Below are 12,500 nucleotides of genomic sequence, written 5' to 3' on the forward strand. Positions count from 1 at the left end.
AAGTGTCTCCTGGAAAACCTGGAGCTCCTGGAAAACCCTGGAACCAAAACAAACCGTCAAAGTAAAAAAACCCTCCTGTAGACCGGTTCAGATCCTCTCTCAGACCTGGTCTCCGGGGGGACCCTCTTCTCCCTCTCGTCCTGGGGGGCCACGTTCTCCTTTGGTCCCATTGCAACCGTCGACACCTGGGAGTCCGGGGCCCCCTGCTGGCCCCGGGAGGCCCTGCACACACAGATACACAGACACACACACGCGCACACACACAGATACACACACACACACACACATAAAGACACACACACAGATACACACAGAAACAGTAATGTATGTAAGAGTGATATATGTGTATGTGAGAGTGATATATGTGTATGTGAGAGTGATATATGTGTATGTGAGTGATATATGTGTATGTGAGTGATATACGTGTATGTGAGAGTGATATATGTGTATGTAAGAGTGATATATGTGTATGTGAGAGTGATATATGTGTATGTGAGAGTGATATATGTGTATGTGAGAGTGATATATGTGTATGTGTGAGTGATATATGTGTATGTGAGAGTGATATATGTGTATGTGAGAGTGATATGTGTATGTGAGAGTGATATATGTGTATGTGAGAGTGATATATGTGTATGTGAGAGTGATATATGTGTATGTGTGATATTGTGATGTGATATGTGTATGTGAGTGAGTGATATATGTGTATGTGAGAGTGATATATATGTGATGTATGAGTGATATATGTGTGTGGAGAGTGATATGTGTATGTGAGAGTGATATATGTGTATGTGAGAGTGATATATGTGTATGTGATGTGAGTGATATATGTGTATGTGTGTATATGTGTATGTGAGAGTGATATATGTGTATGTGAGAGTGATATATGTGTGATGTGTATGTGAGTGATATATGTGTATCTGAGTGATGTGTAGAGAGTGATATATGTGTATGTGAGAAGTGTATGTGATGTGATATGATGTGTATGTGAGAGTGATATATGTGTATGATGTAGAGAGTGATATATGTGTATGTGAGAGTGATATACGTGTATGTGAGAGTGATATACGTGTATGTGAGAGTGATATATGTGTATGTGAGAGTGATATATGTGTATGTGAGAGTGATATACGTGTATGTGAGAGTGATATATGTGTATGTGAGAGTGATATATGTGTATGTGAGTGATATATGTGATGTGAGAGTGATGTGTATGTGAGAGTGATATATGTGTGATGTGAGAGTGATATATGTGTATGTGAGAGTGATATATGTGATGATATTGTGTGAGTGATATATGTGTATCTGAGTGATATATGTGTATGTGAGAGTGATATATGTGTATGTGAGAGTGATATATGTGTATAGTGAGTGTGAGAGTGATATATGTGTATGTGAGTGAGTGATATATGTGTATGCTGAGTGATATATATGTGTATGTGAGAGTGATATATGTGTATCTATGTGATGTGATGATATGTGTATGTAAGAGTGATATATGTGTATCTGAGTGATATATGTGTGTGAGAGTGATGATGATGTGATATATGTGTATGTGATGTAGAGTGATATATGTGTATGTGAGAGTGATATATACGTGTATGTGAGAGTGATATATGTGTATGATGTGAGAGAGTGATATGTGTATGTGAGTGATATATGTGTATGTGAGAGTGATATATGTGTATGTGAGAGTGATATATGTGTATGTGAGAGTGATATATGTGTATGTGAGAGTGATATATGTGTATGTATGTGAGAGTGATATGTGTATGTATGTTGTATGTGAGAGTGATATATGTGTATGTGAGAGTGATATATATGTGTGATGTGATGATATGTGAGTGAGTGATATATGTGTATGTGAGAGTGATATATGTGTATGTGAGAGTGATATATGTGTATGTGAGAGTGATATATTGTATGTGATGTGATATGTGTATGTGAGAGTGATATATGTGTATGAGAGTGATATATGTGTATGTGAGTGATATATGTATGTGAGAGTGATATATGTATGTGAGGTGATTATTATGTGTAGTGAGTGATATATGTGTATGTGAGTGATATATGTGTATGTGAAGAGTGATATATGTGTATCTGAGTGATATATGTGCATGTGAGAGTGATATATGTGTATGTAAGAGTGATATATGTGTATGTGAGAGTGATATACGTGTATGTGAGAGTGATATATGTGTATGTGAGTGAGTGATATGATGTGTGAGATGTGTGTATGTGAGTGATATATGTGTATGTGAGAGTGATATATGTGTATGTGAGAGTGATATATGTATGATGTGAGTGATGATATATGTGTATGTGAGAGTGATATATGTGTATGTGAGTGAGTGATATATGTGTATGTGAGAGTGATATATGTGTATGTGAGTGATATATGTGTATGTAAGAGTGATATATGTGTATCTGAGTGATATATGTGCATGTGAGAGTGATATATGTGTATGTAAGAGTGATATATGTGTATGTGAGAGTGATATATGTATATGTGAGAGTGATATATGTGTATGTGAGAGTGATATATGTGTATCTGAGTGATATATGTGTATGTGAGAGTGATATATGTATATGTTAGAGTGATATATGTGTATCTGAGTGATATATGTGTATGTGAGAGTGATATATGTGTATGTGAGAGTGATATATGTATATGTGAGAGTGATATATGTGTATGTGACAGTGATATATGTGTATCTGAGTGATATATGTGTATGATGTATATGTGTATGTGAGTGATATATGTGTATGTGAGAGTGATATATGTGTATCTGAGTGATATATGTGCATGTTGAGTGTGATATATGTGTATGTGAGAGTGATATATGTGTATGTGAGAGTGATATATGTGTATGTGAGAGTGATATATGTGTATGTGAGAGTGATATATGTATGTGAGAGTGATATATGTGTATGTGAGAGTGATATATGTGTATCTGAGTGATATATGTGTATGTGAGAGTGATATATGTGTATGTGAGTGATATATGTGTATGTAAGAGTGATATATGTGTATCTGAGTGATATATGTGCATGTGAGAGTGATATATGTGTATGTAAGAGTGATATATGTGTATCTGAGTGATATATGTGCATGTGAGAGTGATATATGTGTATGTAAGAGTGATATATGTGTATGTGAGAGTGATATACGTGTATGTGAGAGTGATATATGTGTATGTGAGAGTGATATATGTGTGAGAGTGATATACGTGTATGTGAGAGTGATATATGTGTATGTAAGAGTGATATATGTGTATGTGTACTCACAGGTAAACCCTCGAGACCCGGGAACCCAGGGGCCCCCTCAAACCCCTGCGGAGAGAACGAGGGATTAGGAAAGAGGAGAACGTTTCATTTTCTCTCTGATAAAAACTCACAGTGTCGCCCTTGGGCCCCTGTCTCCCCCTCGGGCCCTCGTCTCCTCTGAGGCCCGGCTCGCCCTGAGGTCCCTGTGGTCCAGGAAAACCCGGGGGCCCCTGAGGCCCCTGACGGCCCACAGCTCCAGGTGCACCCTGCCAAGAGGGAGGAGACAGGTGAGAGGAACACGGACAGGTGAATCTACAAATCTACATGTGCAGCCTCTTTGTGTGAACACAACTGCACACACTTTAAACACACACACTTTAAACACACACACATTAAACACACACACTTTAAACACACACACATTAAACACACACACTTTAAACACACACACATTAAACACACACACATTAAACACACACACTTTAAACACACACACATTAAACACACACACACACACACATTTAAACACACACACTTTAAACACACACTTTAAACACACACACACACACACACTTTAAACACACACACGTTAAACACACACACTTTAAACACACACACACACACACACTTTAAACACACACACACTTTAAACACACACACTTTAAACACACACACACTTTAAACACACACACATTTAAACACACACACACACACTTTAAACACACACTTTAAACACACACAACACACACTTTAAACACACACACGTTAAACACACACACTTTAAACACACACACTTTAAACACACACACTTTAAACACACACACATTAAACACACACACTTTAAACACACACACACTTTAAACACACACACTTTAAACACACACACATTAAACACACACACTTTAAACACACACTTTAAACACACACACACACACTTTAAACACACACACACACTTTAAACACACACACACACACTTTAAACACACACACACTTAAAACACACACACTTTAAACACACACACACATTTAAAACACACACACACTTTAAACACACACACATTAAACACACACACTTTAAACACACACACATTAAACATACACACTTTAAACACACACACACTTTAAAACACACACACTTTAAACACACACACACTTAAAACACACACCACACTTTAAAACACACACACTTTTAAACACACACACTTAAAACACACACTTTAAACACACACACATTAAACACCACACACATTAAAACACACACACTTAAACACACACACATTAAACACACACACTTTAAACACACACACATTAAACACACACATTAAACACACACACTTTAAACACACACACATTTAAACACACACACACTTTAAACACACACACTTTAAAACACACACTTTAAACACACACACACACACACACTTAAAACACACACACTTTAAACACACACACACACTTTAAACACACACACACACACTTTAAACACACACACGTTAAACACACACACTTTAAACACACACACTTTAAACACACACACTTTAAACACACACACATTTAAACACACACACTTTAAACACACACACTTTAAACACACACACTTAAACACACACACATTAAACACACACACTTTAAACACACACTTTAAACACACACACACACACTTTAAACACACACACACACTTTAAAACACACACACACACACTTTAAACACACACACTTTAAACACACACTTTAAACACACACACACTTTAAACACACACACATTTAAAACACACACACACTTTAAACACACACACATTAAACACACACACTTTAAACACACACACATTAAACATACACACTTTAAACACACACACTTTAAAACACACACACTTTAAACACACACACACTTAAAAGACACACACACACTTTAAACACACACACTTTAAACACACACACACTTTAAACACACACACTTTAAACACACACACACACACACTTTAAACACACACACACACTTTAAACACACACACACACACACACTTTAAAACACACACACACACACACTTTAAACACACACACACTTTAAACACACACACACACACACTTTAAACACACCACACTTTAAACACACTTTAAACACACACACACACTTTTAAAACACACACACACACACACTTTAAACACACACACACTTAAACACACACACACACTTTAAACACACACACACTTTAAACACACACACACTTAAAACACACACACACACTTTAAACACACACACATTAAACACACACGCTTTAAACACACACACTTTAATCACACACACACTTAAAACACACACACTTTAAACACACACACACTTTAAACACACACACACTTTAAACACACACACACTTTAAACACACACACACTTTTTAAACACACACACACTTTAAACACACACTTTACACACACACACTTTACACACACACACTTAAAACACACACACTTTAAACACACACACACACACTTTAAACACACACACACACACACACACTTTAAACACACACACACACACTTTAAACACACACACACACACACTTTTTAAACACACACACACACACACACTTTAAACACACACACACACTTTAAACACACACACACTTTAAACACACACACACTTTAAACACACACACACACTTTAAACACACACACACACACACACACACTTTAAAACACACACACACACTTTAAACACACACACACACACACTTAAAACACACACACTTTAAACACACACACACTTAAAACACACACACACTTAAAACACACACACACTTTAAACACACACACACTTTAAACACACACACACACACATTTAAACACACACACAAACACACTTAAAACACACACACACACTTTAAACACACACTTTAAACACACATTTAAACACACACTTTAAACACACACACACACACACACACTTAAAACACACACACACACACTTAAAACACACATACACACACTTTAAACACACACACATTAAACACACACACTTTAAACACACACACTTTAATCACACACACACTTTAAACACACACACACACTTAAAACACACACACACTTTAAACACACACACTTTAAACACAGACACACACACTTTAAACACACACACTTTAAACACACACACACACACTTAAAACACACACAATTTAAACTCACACACACTTTAAACACACACACACACTTTAAACACATTTTAAACACACACACAAACACTTTAAACACACACATTTTAAACACACACACTTTAAACACACACACATTAAACACACACATTTTAAACACACACACTTTAAACACACACACTTTAAACACACACACACTTTAAACACACACACACTTTAAACACACACACACTTAAAACACACACACTTTAAACACACAGACACTTAAAACACACACACACACACTTTAAACACACACACACTTAAAACACACACACTTTAAACACACACACACTTTAAAAAACACACACACACACTTTAAACACACACACACACTTTAAACACACACACTTTAAACACACACACTTTAAACACACACACACTTAAAACACACACAATTTAAACTCACACACACTTTAAACACACACACACACACTTTAAACACACACTTTAAACACATTTTAAACACACACACACTTTAAACACACACACATTAAACACACACACTTTAAACACACACACTTTAAACACACACACACACACTTTAAACACACACACACACACACTTTAAACACACACACTTTAAACACACACACACACACACACACTTTAAACACACACACTTTAAACACACACACACCACACACTTAAACACACACAGACACACACTTTAAACACACACACTTTAAACACACACACTTTAAACACACACACACACTTTAAACACACACACACTTTAAATACACACACTTTAAACACACACACACACACAATTTAAACTCACACACACTTTAAACACACACACACACTTTAAACACACACTTTAAACACATTTTAAACACACACACACTTTAAACACACACACATTAAACACACACATTTTAAACACACACACTTTAAACACACACACATTAAACACACACACTTTAAACACACACACTTTAAACACACACACTTTAAACACACACACACACTTTAAACACACACACACACTTAAAACACACAGACACACACTTTAAACACACACACTTTAAACACACACACTTTAAACACACACACACTTTAAACACACACACTTTAAACACACACACACAATTTAAACACACACACATTAAACACACACAGTGTTTGTGTGTTTGTTTGTGTATTTGTGTGATTTGTGTGTATTTGTGTAGGTTTTGTGTGTTTTGTGTGTATTTGTGTAGGTTTTGTGTGTTTTGTGTGTATTTGTGTGTATTTGTGTGTGTATTTGTGTGTATTTGTATGTTTTGTGTGTATTTGTGTGTTTTGTGTGTATTTGTATGTTTTTTGTGTGTATTTGTGTGTGTATTTGTGTGTATCTGTATGTTTTGTGTGTATTTCTGTGTTTTGTGTGTATTTGTATGTTTTGTGTGAATTTGTATGTTTTGTGTGTGTATTTGTGTGTATTTGTGTATGTTTTGTGTGTGTATTTGTGTGTATTTGTATGTTTTGTGAGTGTATTTGTGTATGTTTTGTGTGTATTTGTATGTTTTGTGTGTGTATTTGTGTGTATTTGTATGTTTTGTGTGTGTATTTGTATGTATGTTTTGTGTATTTGTGTATGTTTTGTGTGTATTTGTATGTATTTGTGTATGTTTTGTGTATTTGTGTATGTTTTGTGTATTTGTGTATGTTTTGTGTATTTGTGTATGTTTTGTGTATTTGTGTATGTTTTGTGTGTATTTGTATGTTTTGTGTATTTGTGTATGTTTTGTGTATTTGTGTATGTTTTGTGTATTTGTGTATGTTTTGTGTGTATTTGTGTATGTTTTGTGTATTTGTGTATGTTTTGTGTATTTGTGTATGTTTTGTGTATTTTGTATTTGTGTATTGTTTTGTGTGTGTTGTATTTGTTGTGTATTTGTGTGTATTTGTGTTTGTGTATTTGTGTATGTTTTGTGTATTTGTGTATGTTTTGTGTGTATTTGTATGTTTTGTGTATTTGTGTATGTTTTGTGTATTTGTGTATGTTTTGTGTATTTGTGTATGTTTTGTGTATTTGTGTAGTACATGTCAGTGTCCAGCAGAGGGAGCACAGGAGCACAGGTCCGTCCCTCTGACCCTCCCTCCGTCTTTCTCTTTCTCTCTTTTATTTTTATTTTGTTTTACTTCAGCGAACCCTCTGCAGATCTAAACCAGGTCTAAACCAGGTCTGGATCTAAACCAGGTCTAAACCAGGTCTGGATCTAAACCAGGTCTAAACCAGGTCTGAGTCTAAACCAGGTCTTGGTCTGGGTCTAAAGCAGGACTCTGGAGTTGGTTCAGCTGCAGACTGAAGCCCGGCTCTTCGTGAGAACCGACCCTGAGGATTTCACACATGAGAGACCCTCCAAAGACCGGACTATGACCGGACTAACCCAGGACTAAAGCCGGACTAAAACGGGACTAAAGCAAAACCAAACCAGGACTACGGGGGATCACAGCTGTCATGAAGAGTCTCCACTCAGTCCAGTGCACAACAAGGTCATGACACAGAGACCAGACCAGGACCAGACCAGAGACCAGACCAGACCAGACCAGAGACCAGACCAGAGACCAGACCAGGACCAGACCAGACCAGACCAGACCAGGACCAGACCAGACCAGACCAGACCAGACCAGACCAGACCAGACCAGACCAGACCAGACCAGAGACCAGACCAGGACCAGACCAGACCAGACCAGAGACAGACCAGGACCAGACCAGGACCAGACCAGGACCAGACCAGAGACCAGACCAGAGACCAGACCAGGACCAGACCAGGACCAGACCAGAGACCAGACCAGGACTCAGACCAGGACTGAAACCAGACCAGAGACCAGACCAGGACCAGAGACCAGACCAGAGACCAGACTATAAATCACACAAATCAACAATGTGTGTGTGTGTGTGTGTAAATGTGTGTGTGTGTGTAAATGTGTGTGTGTGTGTAAATGTGTGTGTAGGTGTGTGTATGTAAATGTGTGTAAAGGAGAAACATTCTTCATGAACAATTTCTCGACAACGATGAAGAGAAGAAAAAACAAAACTTAAAGGAAAAAACGAGCCACAAACTCGACTCATGTTCTGCTCCTGGAGAAAACAGAAGAACTTCTTCACTCAGACTCGTTCTACTTTTTAAATTAAACCTGGATTTGATGATGTGGAGATTTGTTTAGATAAACAGATTTGTGACGTTTAAATGTTCCACGTCTCCAGGAGCAGAACATGAGTCCAGTTTGTGGCTCGTTTTTTCCTTTAAGTTTTGTTTTTTCTTCTCTTCATCCTTGTGGAGAAATTGTTCATGAAGAATGTTTCTCCTTTGTGTCGTTGGAGGTCGAGAGCCGTCGATAAAAACAGGCCTGACACACAACAACACACAAAGATCACACAACACAAAGATCACACAACGCACAAAGATCACACAACAACACACAAAGATCACACAACACACAAAGATCACACAACACAAAGATCACACAACACACAACAACAGATCACACAACACAAAGATCACACAACACACAAAGATCACACAACACAAACACACAACACAAAGATCACACAACACACAAAGATCACACAACACACAACAGATCACACAAACACAACAGATCACACAACACACAACAGATCACACAACACAAAGATCACACAAGATCACACAACACACAAAGATCACACAACGCACAAAGATCACACAACACACACACAAAGATCACACAACACACACAAGATCACACAACACAAAGATCACACAACACACAAAGATCACACAACACAAGATCACAAAGATCACACAACGCAAAAGATCACACAACAACACACAAAGATCACACAACACACAAAGATCACACAACGCACAAAGATCACACAACACAAAGATCACACAACACACAAAGATCACACAACAACGCACAAAGATCACACAACAACACACAAAGATCACACAACACAAAGATCACACAACACAAAGATCACACAACGCACAAAGATCACACAACACAAAGATCACACAACACACAAAGATCACACAACACAAAGATCACACAACACACAAAGATCACACAACACACAAAGATCACACAATGCACAAAGATCACACAACGCACAAAGATCACACAACACAAAGATCACACAACGCACAAAGATCACACAACACACAAAGATCACACAACACAAAGATCACACAACGCACAAAGATCACACAACACACAAAGATCACACAACACACAAAGATCACACAACACAAAGATCACACAACACACAAAGATCACACAACACAAAGATCACACAACACACAAAGATCACACAACACAAAGATCACACAACACACAAAGATCACACAACACAAAGATCACACAACACACAAAGATCACACAACACAACAAAGATCACACAAACACACAAGATCACACAACACACAAAGATCACACAACACACAAGATCACACACACAAAGATCACACAACACACAAAGATCACACAACACACAAAGATCACACAACGCACAAAGATCACACAACGCACAAAGATCACACAACGCACAAAGATCACACAACGCACAAAGATCACACAACACACAAAGATCACACAACGCACAAAGATCACACAACGCACAAAGATCACACAACACAAAGATCACACAACGCACAAAGATCACACAACACAAAGATCACACAACGCACAAAGATCACACAACACACAAAGATCACACAACACAAAGATCACACAACACAAAGATCACACAACGCACAAAGATCACACAACACACAAAGATCACACAACACAAAGATCACACAACACAAAGATCACACAACACAAAGATCACACAATGCACAAAGATCACACAACGCACAAAGATCACACAACACAAAGATCACACAACACACAAAGATCACACAACACACAAAGATCACACAACACACAAAGATCACACAACAACACACAAAGATCACACAACACACAAAGATCACACAACGCACAAAGATCACACAACACAAAGATCACACAACGCACAAAGATCACACAACGCACAAAGATCACACAACGCACAAAGATCACACAACGCAAAAAGATCACACAACACAAAGATCACACAACGCACAAAGATCACACAATGCACAAAGATCACCCAACACAAAGATCACACAACGCACAAAGATCACACAACGCACAAAGATCACACAACACAAAGATCACACAACGCACAAAGATCACACAACACACAAAGATCACACAACGCACAAAGATCACACAACACACAAAGATCACACAACACACAAAGATCACACAACACAAAGATCACACAACGCACAAAGATCACACAACACAAAGATCACACAACGCACAAAGATCACACAACACACAAAGATCACACAACACACAAAGATCACACAACACACAAAGATCACACAACACAAAGATCACACAACGCACAAAGATCACACAACACAAAGATCACACAACGCACCACCACACACACGTTTATATTTATATTTACAGCTTTCCCAAATATCTGTGTGATGGGCCCGTGCACATGTCTGTGTGATGGGCCCGTGCACATGTCTGTGTGATCGGCTCTCACCTGTGCTCCTTTGGGGGGGGCGCACACACACGAGGAGCAGTCACGACCTCCACACTCACGGCTCACATCACCCTGGAACAACAACCACATGTGTCAGGTCCCCTCTCTGTGTGTCAGGTCCCCTCCTCCTGTCAGGTCCCCTCCCCGTGTGTCAGGTCCCTCCTCGTGTGTGTCAGGTCCCTTCCTCGTGTGTGTCAGGTCCCCTCCTCGTGTGTGTCAGGTCCCTCCTTGTGTGTGTTAGGTCCCCTCCCCATGTGTCAGGTCCCTCCTCGTGTGTGTCGGGTCTCTTCCTCGTGTGTGTCAGGTCCCTCCCCGTGTGTCAGGTCCCTCCTCGTGTGTGTCGGGTCTCTTCCTCGTGTGTGTCAGGTCCCTCCCCGTGTGTCAGGTCCCTCCCCGTGTGTCAGGTCCCTCCTCGTGTGTGTCGGGTCTCTTCCTCGTGTGTGTCTGGTCCCCTCCTCGTGTGTGTCAGGTCCCTCCTCGTG

General features: G+C 38.7%; 1 protein-coding gene across 1 annotated transcript in view; it reads right to left on the reverse strand.

The window, feature by feature from the left end:
* Window positions 1-12,500, reverse strand: part of col4a4 (collagen, type IV, alpha 4) — a 47,381-nt gene that overhangs the window by 26,253 nt on the left and 8,628 nt on the right. The window contains exons 4-8 of the mRNA XM_055166745.1: window positions 12,019-12,090; window positions 3,399-3,533; window positions 3,289-3,333; window positions 106-222; window positions 1-37 (exon numbers count right to left, since the gene is read on the reverse strand). The exon at window positions 1-37 is cut by the window's left edge and continues 32 nt beyond it. Of these exons, the coding sequence (XP_055022720.1) occupies window positions 1-37; window positions 106-222; window positions 3,289-3,333; window positions 3,399-3,533; window positions 12,019-12,090 (406 nt within the window). The remainder of the gene's footprint in view (window positions 38-105; window positions 223-3,288; window positions 3,334-3,398; window positions 3,534-12,018; window positions 12,091-12,500) is intronic.

Source organism: Boleophthalmus pectinirostris, unplaced genomic scaffold, assembly GCF_026225935.1.
Source record: "Boleophthalmus pectinirostris isolate CB_2022bp ecotype Guang Dong unplaced genomic scaffold, ASM2622593v1 HiC_scaffold_9, whole genome shotgun sequence".
Lineage (NCBI taxonomy): Eukaryota > Metazoa > Chordata > Actinopteri > Gobiiformes > Gobiidae > Boleophthalmus > Boleophthalmus pectinirostris.